We start from the raw sequence: 24,274 nt of genomic DNA, 5'->3' as shown, positions 1-24,274 counted from the left end.
GGAAAGAAATATCTAAAGCAAGACTTCAAAAGTAAAAAGTTGTGCTTGTTATTTTTATAATTTGCAGTATCTTTGTAAGATAATGTGTTTTCATAAATATCAGCTCAGGGATGGAATAAAAAGCAAGTTCATATTCATTTTAGAGGCTGTTGCCTGAACTGAGTTCTAAACCTTTTATCTCCTACTATGATTTTTCTAGTGATTGGTTTGATGAATTGGATATTTGCTTTCTCTCTACAAATATACTGAATGTGATTCAAAGTATATCCTTTGGGTAATAATTCTTTTCACGGCTTTGGCATTGCAAGATGGCCTAGAAACTACCATACATGTGATTTATATCCACTTCTAAGTGACGTTGCATTGACCAGAGGGCTATAGATGTGCCTGAGTGTACATTAACATCAAACCCAAAAAATATGCTTTGACACAACACAGTGGGAAATGAACTAATTAAAATGAAGATTAAAGCCTATTGCATTAGCCAACATGTGCTAAAACTTGCTTCAGCTTAAGAAGATTAAAATATCAATGAATACCTGTTATTATTAATAAAGAGTCTTATTCTGAAAAGATTGGCTGGTGTTTGTTTTGCACAGTACACTCTGCAAAACAGAGAACCTGCAGTTACTATAGACTATAGATATTATAGATAAATGGCTAAAATACTTGCCACAGTTTCTGTCAATGTAGCTACTCTACCATAGATTGTAACAGAATGTATTTGCTACTCAAGGATCATATACTAATTTTCGATTCTTTTTAACACAATTGTTTCAGAGTGTGGAGACAATGACGTTTATGATGATGTAGATTCTTCAGACTTCCCTCCTCCATTGCCTGAACTCAAGTAAGTGAAGATGGGAATTACTCCATGGGGTTGGACTCGATGATCTTTAGAGGTCCCTTCCAACTCTTAACATTCTGTGATTCTGTGATTAGAAATCTGTATTACACAAGGGAACATTTTCAAAGTACTTATTAGAGGCAGATTGCTACTAATGTTTGCTTTATTTGGTGTTGTCCAATTTTGTAGTGCCCCTAACCTGACTGTTGACAATGGCAGTTGAATGCTTCCTGCTCCATTTCAGATGAAATAATAATTAGACTACAGAATAAATAAACATGCTTTGAATTTCAACAAATTCAGTCCCTGATGGACAAGAGGTAGAAATGAATGAATGAACCAAAAGGACTTCATTGTAGATTCTCTGCATGTAGTACTCTTCCTATCAAAATTTAGGAACTGTTGGGATGAGTACTTGATCCCAGCTGTTCTACTGTTTTAAGAGAAAAGGATGTATCTCTTTAAAAGTATGAAACACATCTGGAGGTTCAACTTGGAAAACTTTTTTTTCCCTGGACCAGGAAGTAACAGCCATCTCTGAAGCACAGGTGTGTTTTGAGCACAGATATATCTGTGAAAACGACTACATGTCACATTCCATTGTCACTAACTCCACAAGTGGAGCTACAGGGTCCCCTACAATGATCTAGTCTGGAGGTATTAAAACAGAGACACCTCCTTGAGCTGCATATCCAAAGGAAAAGATGTGGCCCTCCTAACCTAAATCTTGGCTAGTTCACACACACACATAGATTCATGAACAGCAAAACTGTCATCCACATCTCCTACAGAGGTCAAGAAGGACCAAAAAGTAGTCTAACTTTAAATTCCCAGGTAAAGGAATACACCAGGAATGGCAGTTAGAGCATGAAACCCCTCCATGCTCATTGGCACAAGTCAAAAGTACCAAAGATATGGTAAAACCAACAGAACTTTAAATGGGTCATGTAATGCAGATTTCTTTGTGTAGCAAGGTCTTCTATGGGTACACACGACTAACTTAGCTGTTGTATGAAAGGCTAAGATGTTCCAGCTACATCCACGATGAGATGTGTTATGCAATGTATTGCCCAGAGACATAGACTTCACAAATACTGCTCTTTGCCCAGAGATTACAAAGTGATAGCTATCATTTACCTATACTATTTTGGTAGATGCAAAATTCTCATTGCTGTAGCAGCTAAATACTTTTTTGAATAATTCTCCATATTCACTTACGTGATAAATATATTAACATCAAAACTCATTAAAAGAGAAAAGTAGGAAAGACAGCCTTATTTTTTTTTTTAATCAAACCTGCATTGTATCATCCATACTTCTTTTGTCGCACAACAAAACCATACTAAAGGCACGTGAATGTATTTTCACTAAAGTTATCAGAAAGGTTAACAATGCCTCAGATGTATTGCTAATTTTGGTTTTATCTGTAACCTCTTGTTTTAGTACATCAAAATCAGCATGCCTTGGAAAAGTTAAATCAGATGAAAGCGATGCACAAAAGTGTAAAAATATGGAAAGAGAAGAGAAAGAGTTCAGAAAAAAGTTTAAAGTAAGTTTTGTTTGAAGTTTTGTTCATATAAATACAGAGGTCAAAATATCCTTATGGTGCCCTCTACTTTGTATCCCCATAATTGTAAAGACTGAATTACTTTGCCTTTGAAAGGTCAAGTACTACTCCTTGTAAAAATAGTGATGTGAGCATTTCTAAATCCAAATGGCAAACATAACCACGTAGACAATTATTTGCCTAATTTTCAAAAATTTACTAATAAATGGGAATATATTGATCCAACAAAATACTATGGTAAGTTTTAAGTTGATGGGTTTTAACCAGTATCTCTTCGGGTTTTTTTTTTTGCAGTTTGAAGGTGAAATTAAAGTTCTTTACTCCACCACCACAGTCCTGAATTTGACCAAAAGAAGATGGGGACCAAAAGACCTGCAAGTGAAACCAGGGGAGACTCTTGAAGTTATAGAAAGTACAGATGACACCAAGGTCCTGTGCAGGAATGAAGAAGGAAAATGTAAGTTTTATTAAAAAGCTGTAGTACAAATCAAGTTATCTGAGAATCACTGAGTGAGGGAGGAAGTGTAAAAAACCCTCTTCCCTGTCATATTAAAGCACAGTCTGATACTTGTCTTTTTCCTTGCCTGCTGGTTGACAAGACGTAGATTGTTGTTATTACTGTGTTTTAAGATCCAAGGCATGTGTCCTCACTGGCATGCCTGCTTGTTTTGGGAGCTGTGTGAGGCCTTTCAGCAGTTCTTTGAAACCCTTGGACAGGTTGTGCACTGGCAGCAGTTCTCACTTTTTTGAGGAAGTCTGGACCATCTACTGTTGGTTTCAATTTCTTAATGTGCTTCCGTTACTATACTTTTCAAATCTCTCAATGAAAATTTACTTTGTGTAGGAACAGACAGTGTTCCAAATAGCACCATCCTTCTGCTCACTTTTACATTTTACCTCTGACTTACGTAGAAGACAGTCCAATGCTATAAACATCTGGAGAGGATTCAATCACTTTCCTTCTATTTTTTTCCCCTCTGTACGAAACTGTTAAGGTCTGGAGTATAGCCTTCTCCCTGGCAGGCCTACAGGATGAGGAAGAATTTCTTGCATAACATGTATGTTTTTCAAAATATCAATTGCACTAGTGTAGCCACTTCCCAAAGAGCAGCTTTCAGTGCTGCATTTTTTTAAACCAAGGTGGTGACAAAGTAGAAAGTAGTTCATGCAGTCTGTTTTCCACAGACAGTCTTCAAAGCGTTTCAGAGGGTGACAGGAGCTACTGCTTTTCTATGCACAGAAGAGCAAAACAAATAAAAACATCCTCCCTGAAAACCTCTGAATAGATCTCTGTCAATTTTCCCATTCATTAGTAAAGTTTGAATCCTACTTTAGTAAAGTGTGTGACAGTTTTGCTTGTTTGCTCTAGCTGCTCTATTTTGTCTTGTCTTGAAGGCATGATTTTAGTTTTTTGAAGACCAGATAGACTGAAAATCCAAAATTAGAGATTATTTTGTTATTTTTTTGCACATGAATTCTTCCATTTGATTGTTAACTTATGAAGAACTTCTATAGCTTCATTACTCTACTGGCAGTTAAACAAAATTACAAATTACATTATAATGTCCTCCCACCTTTTTAAGGAAGGGTCGGTGATCTTGGGAACATATTCTGCTGTCATTTTTTAAAATTGTTACGAAATTATTTTAACTTTCAAAAGTGAAACAAGAAACTGATAATCATTTACCTTCTTACTGTTGCCTTGGTCTGACTGACATACCTTTTGAAATACGCAAAAACCTTCAGTTAACTTCCATAGATTTTGCTTGAACATTAGGACATAAATGGACTTCAGTTAAGTCTTAAACAGAAGGTAAAGTAGATTAGTGTAAAATAAAATGCTATCACATGAAATTCATGACTTTTTTTGGCAACCTTCAGCTCAGGCACAAGACAGAATTTTACTTTACAAATTCAGGTATTTAAATGTATTATGGCCTTTACAGAGAAAATACTTTAGATATAGCAATTTCTACTGTATATTCTGGAAAAAACACAACTTATTTGCATTTGAAATTTGATATCTACCGTTTAAAAGTGGAAATACAGCAAGTTAAAACGAATTATGCAAATGTTTCTTTATGAAGAAAATATGTATATCAGAATTAGTTACTTATGTATATCAGAATCAGTTACTTACTACTCTTTGCAGGACTATTTGGGATATTAGTCTTGTCAGATAACTTTTCCAGTATTCCACATAAGAATCATAGGACATTTTTATATATCAAAACATTGGCCAGCTGAAGACTGATAATTCAGCAGCTTTTGGGAACAGTTCTAGGCTGTAATTTACATGGAAAAAATTTCTCCTATTAGGAAAGTTAGAGATCTTGAAAAGGAAAACTTCAGTTAGAATAAAATTACAGCTTGGATGTAAAAAAGGCTTAACACAAAACATGAGGTTCTTCAGCTGGACATTACGGTGCATTTAAAAAAAAAGAAAAATACTTTCATGTCTTGTGCACCAGAAATGAAAAATCCAGGTGAAGGAGGAAATTATTCCTAAAGGTAAACAGAAAGATCTGGGGATTCAGCCAGACAGGACTGAAGGATGGCCTCCAGAGCTACTAGCAGAAAACTGATACTTTCTGTACTATGGAATGGTTCCTTTAAGTACATGGAGCAATAGCAGTCTGAAGAATTCAAGGAACTTTTCAGGTCAAGATGATGTATTTATTGTATCGATTATTAATTGTGCATGAATTACTAAAACCCTGTCATTGTAGTGTGACCATTTAAGCCTCCTAATGAATAAAAAAAGGAAACTTATATAGCAATTTCAAATATAATAAAAAATTGCATTTCTCCTTTAGAACTGTCCTTATTTTGTATCAACATACTAATGTTTACCTACAAATACCTAATTATCGTTACAGCTTTCTCTTTGCTTGTATTTGTTATACTACTTGACAAGTATTTCAGTAGTATCTTTTACCAAAGACAGCAAGTAATTTTTTTCAAGAGATTAAATATATTGAAGAATATGTGTAGTTGTATCTGATTTCGTTAGTAATGCAACAAAGTAATAAAATAATTCAATAGTGAGTAGCTTTTCTAAGGTATTTGCATAATCTAAACAGTTTTTATCAATATGATGCAGTTATTTTTTTAAAATAATTACAGTTAATAATAATTAAATTATGTATATATTTTGAAAGGCATTATTAAATATTTTTATGTAGTTGTTATTATACCCCATTTTTGTGTTAAAATTTGTGAGCTGCACAATATTTTGTGTTAATACCTATTGTTTCACACCCTTCTCATGCAACCAGGAAACTAAAATATACAATGAAAACCTAATCTTGCATAACCTGTAGTACAGTTTTCTCCTTTCAGCACTAGTTTTGTATGCAATGGAAGCTATTGCAATCAAACAAGACAAATTACATTCTATGAATATGTAAAGTAACTGGCACAGTAGACATCTAACTAGTCTTGGAGCTAGTGTAGTGTTCTGATATGCTATCTAAGGCACCACATTATACTAAACAAACAGATAAGAGTAATTAAAACCAAAATAGGACATAGGAAAATTTTCCTTTAATATATATGCATTGTACATTGTTACACATTTATTATGTCTTTCTGCCTAAAACAAAAATGGCATTTCACTACTGCTAGCAGCAGAAAAACTGAATATTTAAATTTAACTTAAATACACATATATTTCAATTTTACAGATGGCTACGTTCTGAGAAGCAATTTAGTGGAGAAGTAAGTACAAAGTGATCTTTTTAAAAAAATTGGTTTAACATTCAATTATGTTCTAATCTGTTTGTTAAATAAAAGTGAAATGGTATAATTTTAGTGTGTCAGTCTAGCCAAATTGAGTTATTTTTATGGATTTTAGATTTCTCAATAATTAGTCACATACATCCAGGATGAAAATTTTACAGGACCCAATGCCTCATTGCTTAACCATAAATTCTGGTTTAAACTTTGAAAAATTACATAAATTAACATTTTTGATACTAGAATCTATTCCTGACCTGCACATTAATGTGATTAAGTGTGTTGATACCATTAAATAAGGACCAATTTTTCTTTAGGTTAGTTTTATTTCAGTCTTACTGGGACTGAGTATATTTGTCTGAGTGTTGTTTCAAATAATTGTGTGGAGATCAGCATTTAGGTTCTAACCCAAAACTCTGATCAGACAAAGCGTTTCCATTTCCTTTAACAAGCTTTATGTTAGATCCTTAAACATTAAATCAGATGTCACTTTTAGAACTTCAAACACTTATACATACATTTAACATATATATATATATATACACACATACACGTATATATGTATATCTGTACATATATATATATATATATATATAAATAGCCTTACTGGCGTACAAGGGCTTGTTCATGTATTTAAGTGACACTGAAAATTCCTATTCATGGAACATGTATCATTTATAGACATTACCTATATTCATTATCTAAAAAGCTGCTCCTCCAAAATCATTTTGGCATTGCCAATAAAGAAACAAGTAAGAATTTCAAGGGCATAATGATTTATTTTTTTTTACTCATCTTTTCTGGTTTTCATTTTAAAAAATCAGTAGGTATTTCATTTTATTATGGAAATATCATAGAGTCACAGGGTGGTTTGGATTGGAAGGGACCTTAAAGATCATCTAGATCCAACCCTCCTGCATGGGCAGGGACACCTCCCACTAGACCAGGTTGCTCCAAGCCCTATCCAACCTGGCTTTGAACACTTCCAGGTAGAGTTCATCCACAGATTCTCTGGACAACCTGTTCCAGTGTCTCACACCTCATAGAAAGGAATTTCTTCCTAATATCCACTCTAAATCCACCCTTTTTCAGCTTAAAACCATTACCTTTTATCCCATCACTCAATGCCACTGTAAAAAGTCCCCTCTAGCTTTCCTGTAGACATCCTAAGAGTCTATGAGCTTGTTACGTCTAGGAGTTTTTTACAATAGCTACTTTAAAAATTAATTAACACCCCAATGTTTTAATAAAGCAATCCTTTCATGTTAGAAAGAAATGTATCCAGCTCTAACCTCCACTGACCATCTTGCTCAACACTGTTGGGTTACCACAAAGGCTGTACTTTCCTAATTAGGAAATTATTTGCTTGATCACAGGCATGCACCATACTGCTACACCATTTTTATTTGCATGGAAATAGTCATATATATCTCAGGTCTTTTTAATACATTATTTTTTTTTCTTTGTTTTAACTCACAGTGATGCTGAGATTTACGATGACATCGGTGATGGTATGTTGAACATTTGAAACAATACAGTAACTATATTCAATTACAACAAATGACTTTATCCTTGAGTTGAAGGACTACACAATTCTAACATGTTTGAATTTTACTTCCATTTCAGACTGCATCTATGATAATGCCTGATGCAAAATTTTATGCAAGTAAGAGCTTCACTGAAGATCAAAATCTATTTCAGACTTCTTAATAGTGAAAGCGACAAAAGTCATTAGAGCTGAGTACAAGTTAATCAGTTGCACTCTTCTAAATGTATAAGTAACCATTTTTAAGATTTTGGGGTTTGGTCATCCAGTCCTTTGTATGATATTTGTATTGCCATCTATCTGAGCAATTAAAACTCAGGGAATATGATTTAAAGTTAAGGTTATAATTTTCCATTTCTTTTCCACATTTGCAAGAGTCCATGAAAAGCAGTTCTTCAATTCGATATACCCAGAGGCCAGTTCTTATCTGTGAAGGATACACAGCACAACAGAATCTGGGTACAGGTTTGACTATGGCTCTGGTGTATTAAACACCAGAAACTGCCACTCTGGGGAGGTCAGTATCCTGAAAAGAAATGCTTACTTTGGTGATAACATCCTGTTGTGAAAACAGGAAATCAAAAGCGGGCATCAGAGAAGATAACACATTGCTGATCTGCCATTCCAATGCAATAGCATTAGCTACGCTGACACACACAGCCATGTACCATTTCTGCTGAAGTTCCTTTTCCTACATTTTACTAATGATGGAATGCCATTTTCTAAAATTTGACAATTTTTTAAGTAATTTTTTACTAATAGTAAAAGAGTAGCAATATTATCTGGGCTACATACAGCACTCTGTGATATAAACCATAGAAAAGTCTACTTTATATTTTGCTCAAAATACATCCAGAACATTTGGGTTAAGATTTAATTTTTGTTTAGTTTGAAGATAGGCTGCTGTTGTCACTATAGTAAGTCAGGCGTTAAAATGGACATATGACACACTGGTTTGAAATAACTTCAAGATTTAATATGCATGTATATTTACCACACCATTTTGAGATCTTTTTCTTCCAAGCACTATATTTTACACTAGACTTGGCTAACTGAGAGTATAGAAATTTCCATGCTTACCCATTGTCAAAACAACATTTATTTGTTGGTGATGCTGTAACCTGAATGAGCAAGCAGCAAATCAAAGTGAAATGAACAGATGAATCATAATAATAAATAGAATAATTTTGCCCTTATATATTATAGACATTTACAGTGAACTCCCACTAAAGTGTGTGAGCATGTGCAGAAAATGAAACATGTATTTTTAGTGTGTGATTGTTTTGCTATTGCAAGATACAAAAAAAAAACAACAAGCAGTGTGGCTGGAACAGAGCAAGCAACTCTCCTTGATTATCAAGTCTCCTATAATCCTCGAGGAAAGTAAGGTTCCCTGTGCAAACAAATGTAATATAGCAAGCTCACAAGTTTGGCTTATGAAAGTAACAAAATTTTGTCTGTGCCTCAGTGAAGGAGTTTTGGTCTTACCTTCAGTGGATCTGAGATTTCGTCTTACACAAGTGCCTTTTATTGATGGTTCAAAAAACTGTAAATCTGTAAGGAGGTATGGGGATATCAAACATAAAAGTAACTGTAGAGATAATAGCCTATGAATGCTTTTTTTTTTTTTTTTTTACCATATTTAAAATAACTGATACTACATGGAAAAGCTATATGCGAACTTGAGTTTCTCGTTCTGTATTTGCTACTCAACCAACATCCAGGCATACAGATACCAATTTTTTGTGTAAACATCAGCACCAGCATGCAAATTTAAAACATTACTTCATTCATTAAGTACAATTAATACATCTGGCTATTTGACTATGGCATTGCTGGGGATTTATTTGTTTTTCAGGGGAATTCAAGAGAGTATTTACATCAAATTACTGATATGCCAAAGAACTGAGAGAGAACCCAGACATTTAGAAATAACAGCCACTTGTCAGTTAACAACAGGAGAAGTAGTTTCATGCTTTATACAATTAATTGTCTCAAAAAAAAATTGTGTTAAATATTAACATATATACTCAGTCTTGGTTTAGTTTTAACTGATATTGGAAGTTCATGTGGTGCAGTAAGACCAAAAAAGGAGCTTTGCTTTTGAATATAGTTTGTCTTATATTAAAGGATTTCAGCAGAACAAAAACCTCTTTTGTCCCCTAAAAAATAAGTGAATTTTATTCTTTGTGAGATTTTTTGGTCATATATTTTTAATAGCTTTTCCATGTCTTTAGCCTTGATGTGTAGTAGGTACTGTGTTTCCTTTACTGATTATACTGACTGAAGTGGTCTTAGGATAAATTAAGTCATAAAAAGAAAATAATCTTAAGATACTTCAAGCTAAAAATCCATGTGTTATTTGCAAAGATAAAACAGGCTGTTGAAACATATTTCTATGGTCCTACGCACTGGAAAATTACTAGTATTGTCTATCTTTTCATTATTTTACTAATGTTGTTCTCTGGATTGTTGTTTTTTTTTCTCCTAAATAAAGATGTGCTTACTGACAAGAATTGTGTGTACACCATCTTTTGCCAAAGTAGGACAACAGTAGCTGAAAAATATCATCTGAAAATTATCACTGATCAGATGACTAAAGAAAAATCAACTTTATTACTGCTGTGAAGGCAGCACAGTTACAGTGTGGCATTTGTTTATCAGTAATTACTATCCAGAAAGTGAAATATAAGCAAAAAATCTTATAAACAGGAAAATCTATACTGAGACAGTTTGATAAAAACTGTATTTTAAGGGTTTCTCACCTGTAATTTATTCTATAATCTTTTAAAAGTCATAAAGAAAGAAAAGAAAAGCACCTAATATTTTTCCCTCTCCAAACTCAGTCTACAATCCTGGAGTATCTGGATGTTCCTGCTAAAACATTAAGCAATGAAAACATAAAAATATTGACATAAAAATTAGACTTCAGCGTGAACACCCCAGCTAAGGTAAACAGAGCTGGTTTTCCATCTGTGTTGTACCTCTGCACTGTCCCAGTAAACAGGCTAAGCAAAACAAAAACTGGGAGGGCAAAAGAGACATCTCTAATTCAGGAGCTTTAAAGCATTTATCTGCTGTTACTGCAGGCTCTGGACTGCAGGAATGCAGCTGATCTCCTGTACATTCCTGTGTAAGAGGTTTATATTCTCGATCCACATAATTGCAGATCCCTTGGCTACCCCTCCCCCGGGGGCAACAAAACCCTTCTCTATGTGCAATCTTGTTGCATAATCTACCTCAACCGTGAAGCCCAATGCTTTAGCAAGGGCAAAGGAATTCAGTGGAGGCACTCGGATTCACTGTGTGAATTAGATTATCCCTTACACTGCATTATTTCATGACATACAGGTGCGTGTGTGTGTGTACGTGTGTGTGTGTGTACGTGTGTGCGTGTCTGTGTGTATATATTTTACATCAAATAAGACAACTTCTGAGGAAACCAATGTACCTGTAAAACCACAGATACCCTTTTGAGTTCTGTGTAGCATCCCCAGCCCAACCTATATGGAAAGGCTTTTGCATGTAGCTTCTCTACAGAGAGAAACATCAAGTGCTAGGAGGTACAAGAAATGAGTTTGAATTTGCAGAGCCACAGCTCTGCCTCCTTGCATGGATGTGTCTTTAACTGTGTGCACAGTGTGCATGATGGCTGAGTGTTTTTTTCCACAGGATCCCTGCCTCATTGGTGCATGGCCTGGATGAGAGTTAACAGAAAAGGCAGTTGTTCAGCCCTGTTCATTCAGTTTCTGGCCGCTCCTTTGCTTACTACAAATCTTCCCAAACCTATGCTGCACCCAGAATTATTAGTTTCTCATGACATCATCACAACAGTATCTCAGATTCCCATTTATCTTGTGGACAGGAAAATATTTTATCCCCATTTTTAATGTATAAAAGGGAGGCATAAACAGAGGAGAGTTTGTTGCACATATCCATTAATCCTGGATACAAAACCAAACTGTTGATGAAGCTAAATTAATTACATTTTTAGTACTTTCCTAGGTTAGGACTCTCAGTATTTAGTCTTCCACTACTTGTGGTTAAACACAAGGAGAAAAGAGAAAACACCTTGTGTTTAAAAAGGGTTAGCATCCAAAATGTGTATTTTAAGCACATGATATTTAGAGTAAGAGTTAAGTAATCTGCCCATGTTTAGGACAGATAGGGTATACATATGAAAATTGAATTTAAATAATAGTTTAGATTACATTTTGAAACTTAATAAAAACTGGGGAGAAATTCTAGACTTAAACGGTCTGCTTTATTATCTGCACTTGCTTGCACCATTTGCTGTCTTCCAGCTCCCATGTTGACAGCAAGTTTGTTGGAATGGTTATGAGTCAGGTTTACAGTTTTTGCCAGAATTAAACCCTTATGTGTATATCATGTACATGTTTATGATCTGGGGATATGCCAGGCTGAGACACCCAAACCACTTCTGGAAGAATTAACTTACTTATCAGAAGCCATTCACACAGAACAGTAGTGTATCTCTCCAAACCCTCCACCTTGACTACTTATCCTGACTAAGAAACAAGGTGTTAGTACAGCTGATGGGTCATCTTAAGCAGTTTCCAGCATCCTAGCCAGCTGGAACATATCTCTGTGTCACTCAGTTCTCCACTGCAACATGTCCCAGCCTTGTGCAGAGCAACAGTGTGGTAGCCTCAGGTTCCCTTCTTTGCTTGGGTGGAGCAAAATTACAATGATCTCACAAAGCCTTTCTTCTCTGTTTCATTCTAGATAGCTGGCTCCCTAACATACATATATTTCCTTAAATTATGTCTATTTACCTCTTTCTAGAGCACTTTGAAAGTGAAGGTTAAGCTGGTATTAAGTGTATAGATTTACTTGCTTGATGCTTTTTATATGTGGGCCTTTTTGAAAATAATATGGTAAACTGTATGTTTATTTTATTTTTTAACACACAGACACATAAATACTGCTTAAACTTAAAATGTGCGCTGTTAGGCAAGATGGAAGTATACAAAATGTCAACATGAATGTGAATGAAATGTGAATTAGATGGATACTAAGGGTTTTAAAAAACACTATACAATTTGCATTACTTCAGTAATATCACCAAATCCTGCAGCTCAAGCATCATAGGACAAAGAAACAAAACCCCAGCATTGGCTTTTTTTCCTGCCTTTTAATTCTTTTGTTGGCCTGATTCCTGATTTTCAAGTTCTTAGCAGGTCAAGCTGCCTGCTCCTTCATTTGCCTGTGGCTGCAGTTCGGGTGGAATATGTACACAAAGCACAGACATAGAATACGGGGCTCCCATCCCCTTTTCTTGCTGACAGAAGGGACACTCTGCCAAGCTCCCTTCCCTTCTCCTGCATCTCAGCTTGTTTTATGTTCTCCTGCCCTGGATGATGCCATCACATACCTCCCATCTCACACAGGTAAGCATAGTTTCTTCTTCTGCATTGATCCAAAGACACCCTTATTTTTTTCTTGTTACTGCCTCCTTTCACTACCTGAGACATTCTCTGTACTCTTCAACTTGCTTTCTCAATTACTTCCTGTTCCCTATAATTATTCCTCTTTTCCTTGATCCTTTGATCATGTCTCCTGTCCTTTTCTTTTCTGCTTCCTTGTTCCTTTCTCTTTTCATGCTTGTAAACTGTTCCCCTATGTCTGCATTCCTGTCCCTGGCACTTTCATTTTTATCCTCTTTAAAAGCTATTCTGTTCATATGCTCATTTTTTGTGCAGCTTTCCTAACTCTGTGGGTGACACCATCAGAGGTTTTATGACTCACCAACCACTGAGAACATCTTAAATACTTGTATTTTGCGTTCTATGTTGTTTAACCCATAACGTTTTAAATCAGGACAAACATACCTTTGTTCTGCCCTCAGTATTTGGGAGAATTTTATTCAGTACTTAAGTTAGGATGCTATATATAAGAAAAATCTTACTAATGCCATCTGAAATTACATTTTAAAAAAAAGCAAACACAAAACTCCACAAAAACAAACAAACAAACAGAAACAAAACAAAAAAACACAAACCACCAAAAAACCCCACAAACAACAAAGAAAAACAGCTTTTCAGACCCATACCCCTTTCTTCTCCTTTCTGTACTGCCAGGGATGTTCACAGCAAGCTACTTGCTACTATGCATATAAGAGACTGAAGCCTGTTCTTATGATAGCCACCAACTGCTGAGCATCTCAGATATCCAACCATTTCAGTGTGGATACCATGATGTACAACATCATTGCTATTTAAATGTTACTCAGCCTTTGTCAGCCGGTCCCCAAAGAAAATATTTATGGGCTTCTTCAGTTCACAAACACACACACACACCCCAACCAAAAAACAACAACAATAATCATGAAGACTTACACAAAATAGTTTGTGCTGCCCTAAGGATTTCAAATTAGATGATGGTAAATTACCCTTACACACAGCTTCAGCCTTACTAACAGAGTTTATTTGGACGGAATCACTTAACAACTGAGGAATTTTTAAGGTAGTTGTTGGTTTTTTCCTCAGGTCTAATTAATATGCCAACCATACCCAAATTCAACACCTGTTGCTTTTCACAGCTCCAACAGAATTATGCAGTTGAGAAGGCTGTGAAAAATCTTACATGAATGAATGCCTAAATGTGAGGTTGCACTAACTGACAATCTAGTTAGCAACCTGCCCAGTTAATCAGGAAGACTTGTTGCACCACTTGACATTCTGTTATTTTGCAGTTGGTTGCTGTTGCCTTAGTATGGTACCTATTGCTACTCTTGCATAAATTTCTGCTATGTGATGTACTTCTAACTTCTTCCATTTCTGGATACTGAAGAAATTGAAGTCGCAATTAATTCAGATTTTTATTAATAGTGTTTATTTCTAGCTGGAATTACGCATAATGTATTAATGAATTTACTTAGATTATGCTGTTTTACAAAATTGAACCTATTCCAAAAAAAAAAAAAAAAAGAAAATTAAAAAAAAAAAATAAAAGAAAAAGAGAAATAAAAGAGCTGAACATTTTGTGAGGAATTGTTTTTCCTTTAGCCAAAACATTTTGGTTTTGCAAACTGTACTAGTGATACTCAGAATATTATCTATACCTATAGAAATAGGTAGAAATACACCTATTGGATTGCATTTTAAAAGGCTAGCATAGGAATCTATCAGGAATATACCACACGAGCCAGGAAAGCAGTCACACCCCAAAAAGCATATCTAATGGAAACAGCTTTCTTGGGGAGCAAACTACAAGCTTCAAATTGTCCCTTGCTTCTTCTCCAAGCTACTTGGTGAACACAAGACCAAATAAAAAAACCAACAACACTTGGCTCAGAAGTTCAGCACTCTCCGTGTAGCACTCGGAGGTCTGAGAATATCAGGACATGGCTGCCCATGGTCCAGGCACTTCACAGGTCTGCTCTAGAACCTGTGTGTGACTTCAGACTGACAGCTGGTAATACAGAGCTGCCAATAACTTAATTTGGTAAGCATTTGGTCAGCTGCTAAAAATGCACCAATGAGCTGGATTTGATTGTCTCAAACTGTAGAACTTCTAAATAAAACACCCACCAGCACTTGTTCTGAACCTGACCCTGACCTGCTGCTGAGCCAGACATCTTCACAGTCTGAGGTTTTTTTTGCATAAGATGAACCTGGTAAAATGGTTACTGCAATACCAAATGGACAAATGAATATCTGCCTGTCCAAATATTGGTTCAATTGTCTCTGGTGCAGACTAGCTCATCTATCCTACTGGGTCATTGGTCAGCTTCTGAGATACTTCATTCAATCATTGATGGTTTCTTTATACCTTCTTTTTTTTTTACATCTCTGCTCCCAACACTCATAGAATCATAATAGTAGAATAACAGAATGTTTTGGTTTGGAACGGACATAAAAGATCATCTAGTTCCAACCTCTCTGCATGGGCAGGGACACCTTCCACTAGACCAGTTTGCTCTGAGCCCCATCCATCCTGGCCTTGAACACTTCCAGGCATGAGGCAGATACAACTTCTCTGGACAACCTGTGCCAGTGTCTCATCATCCTCACACTAAAGAATTTCCTCCTAATGTCTAACCTATATCTACCCTCTTCCAGGTTAAAACCTTTGGCCTGTTGCTGCATGCCCTTATAAACATATTTCTTGGCTGCAGAAAATAAAGCAATTTTTTAACCTTCTGATCTCATTCACTATATTTTTTCCTTTTCCTGTCTGTGCCCTCATCATTCAGGATATATGATCTACTTATAGTCAATTTTATGATATTGCAAACTAAGGAAGAGTGTTACAAATGCATCTGGATAAGATAAAATTCTCAACTACAAATCACTGTAGCTCAGGTAAATTCAATAGGTCAACTTCTTATCTGCATAGTTTGATTCAAGTTTATGTTTTCTCCACTTCTTCATGTATATAAAGGATGCGCTGCAGCTGCATATCCTTATTCATTTCCAAGTATTTTCAACAATTTTAGCTATTTAAGGCTCTGCCCCTAGCTTGTCCCTCATACCCATATTTTCTTCATTTGACCCTACACAATTGGAAAGCTCTGCTCTTTCATCTTTCAAATGGATTTTATATCTTGAAGATTTATAATTCACTCAGTAGCATCCTCTACAGAACAGTGCAAACCCCTATTAGCACATAAAAAGGCTGTCACTGGCAAAATCCCACATGTGAAGGGGCAAAAGGGACAATTTTTGGAGTGGAAAAAGGTGGAACAAAGCAGTTTCTTCATGAGTCCTTTACACGTACATGCAATAATGTAGCTCTAGCTTTAGAAGACCCTACTCACCACTGCATGTGTTGAAACATTTTAACACATTTCAAGATCAAGGTGCCTCTGCAAGTTACTTGCAAGTGGGAAAGGGTATGCCAGTAGCTCAAATGAAAGGTTGCTTTCACTCTGTGTTGCCATTTAGATTAATTTATCTACATAGAGAATTTTCATTCACAGAGAATTAAAAACTAAGATTTTACTAAGAAGAAAAATCACCTAGTCTGATTCCCTTTTGGCTATAAAAGCATCTTTTCTTCAATTTGTTTTATAGTGATTTAGACACTAGAAGGTAAAAATAATACATGAAAGAGGCTGTCTTAAGCTGGATCAACCATAATGCGTGACACAGATAAGCCATCATACCACTGAGATTCGTGTTTGTTTGGTGTGGGGTTATTGTGTTTTTGTTTGTTTGTTTGTGGGTTTTTTTTGTGTTTCTTTGTTTGTCTGAGGTTTTGTTTGTTTGTTTTTTATTTTGGTGGGGTTTTTTTCCTCCAAAATTGTGGCAAATATCAATTATACCTCAAACTACCTTCAATTTATCCTTTTGGGCTAACTATATTTGCCTATAACTGATGTTATGGCATTATTTTGAGTGTCATTATCAGAGACAACCTCAGTTTTGATTGCATAATTCAAATAAAATTAGGAAAAAAATGCAAACCAAGTAACCAACACCCCCCCAAACAAACAAACAAACCCAAAACAACAAAACAAATAAAAAACCCAAACCACCAACAACAACTCAAAAAAAAAAAAAAGGCAGAAAATGGGAACCCAGTTAGTGAAGTGAAATATTTTGACTATTAAAAGATGCCTGCAGGACCAAGGCTGCGAAGCTATAGACTGGATTTTAAACATTACTTGTTCGTTACTCTCCCTTGTTGCAAGAAGATGATCTTATTCTTTTACAATGTATCGTACCTCTCTGACTTTGTATCTACTAAGGAAAAAATAGATGGCACTGGTATTTAGCATGAGGTTCCAAAGCATTTTATGTACAGATTACAAGTTAAATCCAATACAGAAGTTTAATAGTGAGCCTGGTGGTGCCTCAAAGCTTCTGTGAAAGTAATTAGTCCCAGCAGAATTTGTAGTAAACAGGATACAACATTAAAACCACAAGTAGCAGTTAGTTTGGTGTTTTCAGGAAGCCAAGAGTTCCCTGGACACAGTATTTTAAAGAGCAGCCCTGAGGTATATTGATGAAACTATCTAAGGACTCATAGAATTGTAGTTTGATACGCTTTGGTCCTTTGTTACAGATGGGTAAGATTTTATTGCTTAGACCTTCTGAGAACCTCAGGTTCTTCAAGAACATTAGCTGCATGTTTAGTAAGCAAAAAATAAAAATAGAAAGGTTGCTGAAAATGTCATTTTAAATTAAATACACTTGACATAATCCTACTAAAACAAGATTCTTATATAAATGTCATGAACTGATACACCAGAAAGTTTTTCTGCTCTGGCTTTTCAAATAATTATTTCTATTATTCTAAAACAGTATTAATGTTTTAGACGTGCACCAATCAGCCTAAAGCCTAAATAATATTTTTTAAGAGGAAACTTAATGTTCACGAATACTTCATAAAACTAGATTTTTAGGAGTAATGAATGATCTGAATTGAAAGACCTCAAAAGAGAGAGAAATCTCAAAAATTAACTACAAAACAAGAAAATAACTACCCAAGCTTTCGACATGGCTGACACCCTCTACACTTCATTCAGTTATTGTTTGCTTGGGTTTTTTTCCCTGCGAAATTGGGAAGCCTGAGTGCAAGAACCTGCCTTGGCTAAGGCTGTCCAAGGTGTCAGGACACAATGTAAAGTGTCATCTGCTTATTTAAACTTTCACCTAGAAAGGACAACAGCAAATATATGTAAGGATACTGTTTCTTCAAAGGACTTCGACTAGGACTTCTAGTTCTTCTATATGAAAAAACAGATATACATGCACACTTTGCCAGGTAAGTTTACCAGGCATTAAGGTAATATGGAGATCAACACTTGAGAAAGCAGAAAGGTGCACTGGGAGTAAATGGAGGAAACAAGGAAAGGATGTATTTCTTTTTTCTTGTTTTTAATTACTCCACACATCACAAAGCAGAGCACAGAAAGCATCCGCTGTGCCAAGCCAATGGTCACGCCGTGTCCGCGTGAATTACCGTCTCATCACAAGGCAAGTGCAGCTTAAAAGAGGAAAACTATGAGGGGAAAACCCCCTAGAGACAAAACAAAACAAAAAAAAGTCATTTCACTGGCCAGAACAAAACCTTCCCATGGCGGCGACAAAGCAGTTACGCAGGAAGCCAGTTCCCAGCAGGGCAAGCTCTTCAGGAAAAGAAGGCATCTGGCCACGCTCTCCTGGCGCAGCGGGGAGATGCCCCAGGATGCCCCTTCCATTCCCGCCGCCCTCCTCTCTCCTCAGCCGCGGCCTCCCGGGTGCCGAGCGGCCCCAGAAGCCCCGCTCAGCGCGTCCGGCGCCCGAGCGAGGCGGAGGGCCGCGCACCAGCGGCTGGGCGGCCGCGTCCCAGCCGGCCTGCCTCCCCCGGCGCCCCCCGCCGCCGGCAGCGCGGCCCAGGCGTCGGCCCAGACAGGCGGAGGCCTCCGCCGCCGCCCCGGGGAGGATGAGGGGGCGGCCGCCCTTACCCGCCCTCTAAGTACTTGGGAGGCCCCGCCTCGGAGCCGCCGGGCAGCGCTCCGACCCGGGCGAGAAGCCGCGGCCGAGCAGCAGCAGCAGCAGGCGCAGCAGCTGCAGCAGGCGCAGCCCGCCGAGGCCCCGCCCGCCCCGCCTCGGCCGCCCCCGCGCTCCTCCCGCCGGCGCCGGGCCCGGGCAGCGGGCCGGGCCGGGCCGGGCCGGGCCGGGGGGGGCGGCGGCGGCCGCGGCGGCTCCGCGGGCCCCTCCTCGCGAGAGCGGGCGAGGCTTCCGGTGTTGTGACTGTGGGGCCGTAAACATGGCGGTGAGTCTCCGCGCCCGCTCGCTGAGGCACCTCCGCATCCGAGGTAAGGCAGCCCCGGCAGGCCGCGGCGCCGCGCTCTGGCCCCCGCGGCCGCTCTCCGCGCCGCTGGCCGGCCGCCCCCTCCCTTCCCTTCCTGGCTTTCTCCCTTCTCGGGTTCCTTCCTTCTCCGCCAGCCTAACGCGCTTCTCTCTTCCCTCGTCCCCGCAGGTCGGAACGACAGCGGCGAGGAGAACGTCCCCCTCGATCTCAGCCGAGGTAGGGGCCGTGGGCCGGCGGGGCGGGGGTCGCCGCCTGCCCCTCGGTGCGCGCCCGCGGCGGGGGGAGGCCGGCGGCGGCGAGAGGCCTGGTGTGCGGGGACGGCGGCGGGGGCTCCGTGGGCGGGGAGGTGAGGAGGGAGCGGGCTGCCAGCGCCCGGCGCCGGTGGGCAGCCCGGCGTCCTGTAGTGAGCGGAGCCGCCCGTAGGTGGAAGCCTCTCCTCAGTCCCCGCCGACCGCGGGGCAGCCGGGGCCTCCTCCGGCCGCGAGCGAGGGGAGCCCCTGCGTGTGTGCCGAGGCCCCTTGTCCGCTTCGGGGCGGTTTTGGGAGCAGGCCGTCGCTTGTGGCCGGGCTGCTGACAGCGTCGTTGGCGCACGGGTGGCCTGCGCTGCCGGGCTCCCCGCGGCCGCCGCTCCGCTCCGCTCCGCCCGGCGGGTCGGACCCTGCGCTGCTGGGGAGCGCCTCGGCAGGGGCGGCTTGTCCTGCCTCCCCGCTCGTGTGTCGCAGCCCGCTCTAGGCCGGCTGGCCGTTGTGCTTGCCGTGAGCTCGCTGCTGTGAGACCAGAAGGCGCTCATCTCCCGTTTGCTTGTTAAGTTGCTCTGTGCAGCCACCAGTGCCGTCAGATGCATGGGGGATACAAGAAGGAAGCAGCGCTAACGTCTGCTGTAGACTGACTAATTTTGTCTCAAATAGGAACTCGTTCCTTGCCCTAATGTGTAGTTAACCATGCCCTGCTGAGGGCTAAAGTGAGGCGCTCCCGGAGAGACGAATAAAATGCAGAAAACAAGCTGGCCCACTAGAAGCCATGATCTTCCCTGGGGCGGTAGCTTGGTCTGGGGAAGACAATAAAGTTGATGCTTGTAGTATAACTGTTCTGCTTCGGGAGATCCAGGACTGCGGCTATCCTGAATAGATACATTTTATGAGCAAGTGGGCAGGGAAGTGACAGAATCAATGAGATGAAAGAGAACTGTGTAGTGTAAAGGAAGTACAAATATTAGCAGCATTAATAAAACGTTCAGCTTAGTAAGAGGCTGTATCAAGAATTCTACCTCTTAATTCTTTTTTCCCTCGGTATGATCTTTATTTAGAATTTTTTTTATGTAAAGTTATATCATGGCTTGGAAGTTATCTTTGCATGTACATATAATATATACAAGTTTATTTTAGTTCTTGGGAAAAGCACTGAGGTTTTGTTAATTTAAAGAAACAAGCTCTTTTGTCTTCTCCCACCCTGTTTCCAAATGAACGTGATTGCTTTAGTGAGACACTGTGTTTAAAATTAAAACAAGTGAAACTTTCGTCAATAAAATGTAGGACAAAGGCCTTAACAGTTCAAACACATGACACAATTATTACAGTAGGCAGTGTTATCTGTTTATGCAATTTACAGAATCAGGATTTAAAAAATCCTATTAATGGGTTTAGTAACTTTTTTGTGTTGTATAGCATACTGGACTATTTTGATGTGAAAAAACATACACAACATTTAAATGATGGAATGGTAATTTTTAGGTGCTGTGTGTTTTAAATTTTTTACTCTGAATTTGATAGACAACTGTCATTATGATACTGGTTTTTGAAATGTGGTGTTTTCAGCCATCTACTGATTCCGTGAGACCTATAGTAGTAGCAGTATAGCTACTTCACATGTATTATATTGTGAAAGAGACTCTCAGGTAAGATGGAAAATAAATTTTTGTACAATGAAAAATTTATAGCTCTGTATAGCCCCTGTTTAAAAAAAACGTCAACCAAACAGAACATTGTTACAGTGGTTGCAGTTGAATAAAAACTGCTTTAAATTTAGTTGTGAACCCCTTACTGAAAAAGTGAAGGTTTCTGAGTTTTGTCAAGAGAAAGTACGACTGACTGATCAGTAATGATATACATGGTAAGTATTAACTGTATTAAAGAGAAAGCAAAAGTAAAAAGTTAAAAAGTCTCAGCAAGACATTAACTAAGCTAGATGATAACTTGATTTCCACACTGAGTGCAAGTGTTTGTTTTTCCAGCTGTTACAATAGTTATATAAGCAATTAGTTTAAGTATTTTAAATTGTTACCCTAATTCTGTACTAATAATACACTGTTTTGATTTACTGTGTTAAGTGAGTCCTATAGTTTTCTACAGGGCTCATGTTTTCAATAACTTGAATGAATATTCTAATATTTTTTTGTTTCCCTAGAGAACTGAACTATATTTTGATTAATGTGAAGTATATGACTTTGGCAAAGTAGAGAATCACCATGAACAGTGCCTCAGCCATAAACAGTGCCTCAGCTGTATGCTTCTAGTTACAGTGGCCTCTTTATTACAAACATGTGAAATTGTATTGGTATTGCCTTGTTTTAAACAGGTTCCTATTAGTGATGGCTTGACAAACATGACTTAGCATACAAGTCAGACTTTCACTAAGTCTAAACCTGTGGACTATAAACTATGCTGTTTCCACACGAGAGGCCAGTGCTGTTAAGTATTTCAAAGCTAATAGATGCAGGGAGGCTGTTAAGCCCTGTTTCTAATGCTTTGGGTCCTGCTTCCTGGCTTTTTCATCCAGCAAGGCTTGGGGAGTGCTTTGCTGCTTGTAGAGCTGGTCTGCCTTTCTCTGCTTGCTTTTTGTTTGGTCTTTGCTGCTGTAGTTTAAGAGTTGTTTGAAGCTTGCCCATGTTTTTCCAGAACACACCATGTTGTTCTCTTACATGTTTTTAGGATGGCTGGTACAGTAGGGTTTTAATCTATGGAGCTTTTGATGCTCTGCCTTTTTACAAATGATGCATAATAATGTTTGTGAAAGGCATTTTATATAAGTGCATTGTGTGTGTTTGTGAACTCTGTGCACAAGATTAACCTGGTTAAAGATGGTTATGAAAAGTCTGTGGCTTGCTGTTTCTGGGGTTTTTTGTTGTTGGTCTTGTTTGTTTTTAACTTCTGGGCTGCTCAGCCTGGCTGTACCCCATCTTCGAAGAGGATTCTGATCAATCTTTTAAGACAATAATTTTCTTTAGAAAACCAGCTTGGTGAAAGGATGATCAACTCTGGAAAAAGTGTCCCTGGTATGAATGTTGGGCACAATGTTAGTATAGTAAGAAAAAAACATGCAGGTGCAGGTTAGACTCGTTGCGTTTGTCTGCTTAAGGTCATATGTCATTCTTCTGTTGATTACAAAATTGTAATTAATAACTGGGATTCTGAGTACTCAGGTTTTGGCCTTATGTTATATTAGCTCAGAACAGGAAAGGAAAAGGAGAACAGGCTCACCACCCGTGCAACTCCCATTGCAGTCATCTGGAAGGAATTAGCAGTGGGATGAGGTGGATTGGTTTAATTAGACTACTGAAATCAAGCCTGTAACTTCTTAAGGCCAGACAGGACAATTGGACCAGGCTGGTGCATTTAAGTAGGAGTTCTTGCATTGAGTCCAGTCATGGCTGTGTATTAACTGTGATACAAGTATTGTGTGCCTTTAGCATAATTTATCTTTGTGTCTGACTATTTTACAGGTATTCCAAGCTGGATTACAGAAGCTCACATACCTCCCAAAGCTCTGGGCACTGTAAAAGGCTTCTATAATCCATGCTCTGTTTGCTACTAAGTTCTTTGCTTACCCCTGTAACTGGATTGCCTTATCCTCTTGGCTGTTGTGAAGGCCTAAGTAGTTCAGAACTTGCCTGGTTGAGAGCCACATCTCACAGTTCCTTATCTGTAGTCAGCTCCTTTTTATGTCCTTCCTTCAAGTGATGTGCATTTTCTTGGATTTCTGTAGCTCTGAGCCTGCAATGGCTATTAGGAGCTTTTCAGAGCTTGTTCACGTAAGTTTTGGGAAGATACAAAGGTGCCAGCTGTTGACGGTCAGGTGCTGTTCCAGTGTGTATGTCTTGATTTCCTTGTTCTTGAGGGTAGCAGTCTTCACTTTCCAATGCTGTACACTCTTTCATTAACTGAAATGTACCCGACTCCAACATTGGCACTTGTGTTTATTATTCATAAATGTGCATTACAAGATACAACTTTGATTTATTAGCTTTTCTGGTACAGCCAATTCTCTCTTATTTTGTAGATGTTGAGTCTTCTAGCTAAAACACGAGACAGATATGGATAAAGTAGCTGAGAAAACTAGCTTTTTTTCCTCTCTGAGAGTGAGTTTCACAACATTGGCTAGTATTACCTGAAAAAACACCCTTTTCCTTTTTTGCCTCCGCTGTCCATAATTTCCATCATGTAGGTAAAAATAAAAGAGAATTTCCATTTAACTTCACAAGATCGGAACTGTATTACTTTTCTTACTATGCTTGCATCACTTTAAACCATGTTATAGCTTATTCCGTGTGCCCACATGGCAAATCACAATGCATTGCATAGAGGGCAAACATCTCAGGATGCTATTTGCAGTTAGCAGCCCACAAAAATGTCAGGCATTTTTAAATGTTATTTGTGGGATAGTCAAAGGCTGGATGAATTTTGTTTCCAAATTCGGCTTGAGATTTGATGACCATGCTGTTTCCAGCTTTCTTCCATCAGTGTGGAAGAAGCACAGGGAGGGATGTGGCGCACCTTTCTCATACTAAGGGTTCAACTAGGGGGGAGGGAAAAAA

The 24,274-nt window shown here is 38.6% G+C and overlaps 2 protein-coding genes across 4 annotated transcripts in view; both read left to right on the top strand.

The window, feature by feature from the left end:
• Positions 1 to 10,208, top strand: part of FYB1 (FYN binding protein 1) — a 47,752-nt gene extending 37,544 nt beyond the window's left edge. For both annotated transcript variants that reach the window (XM_051643376.1, XM_051643374.1), the window contains 6 exons: positions 781 to 850; positions 2,291 to 2,396; positions 2,709 to 2,871; positions 6,101 to 6,134; positions 7,632 to 7,663; positions 7,779 to 10,208. In XM_051643376.1, coding sequence (XP_051499336.1) covers positions 781 to 850; positions 2,291 to 2,396; positions 2,709 to 2,871; positions 6,101 to 6,134; positions 7,632 to 7,663; positions 7,779 to 7,801 — 428 coding nt within the window. In that variant the 3' untranslated portion in view covers positions 7,802 to 10,208. The remainder of the gene's footprint in view (positions 1 to 780; positions 851 to 2,290; positions 2,397 to 2,708; positions 2,872 to 6,100; positions 6,135 to 7,631; positions 7,664 to 7,778) is intronic.
• Positions 10,209 to 19,397: 9,189 nt separating this feature from the next.
• Positions 19,398 to 24,274, top strand: part of RICTOR (RPTOR independent companion of MTOR complex 2) — a 98,919-nt gene continuing 94,042 nt past the window's right edge. For both annotated transcript variants that reach the window (XM_051642372.1, XM_051642371.1), the window contains exons 1-2: positions 19,398 to 19,468; positions 19,633 to 19,680. In XM_051642372.1, coding sequence (XP_051498332.1) covers positions 19,420 to 19,468; positions 19,633 to 19,680 — 97 coding nt within the window. In that variant the 5' untranslated portion in view covers positions 19,398 to 19,419. The remainder of the gene's footprint in view (positions 19,469 to 19,632; positions 19,681 to 24,274) is intronic.

This window comes from Apus apus, chromosome Z, assembly GCF_020740795.1.
Source record: "Apus apus isolate bApuApu2 chromosome Z, bApuApu2.pri.cur, whole genome shotgun sequence".
Classification (NCBI taxonomy): Eukaryota; Metazoa; Chordata; class Aves; order Apodiformes; family Apodidae; genus Apus; species Apus apus.
This window is presented reverse-complemented; position numbering and strand designations above follow the sequence as displayed.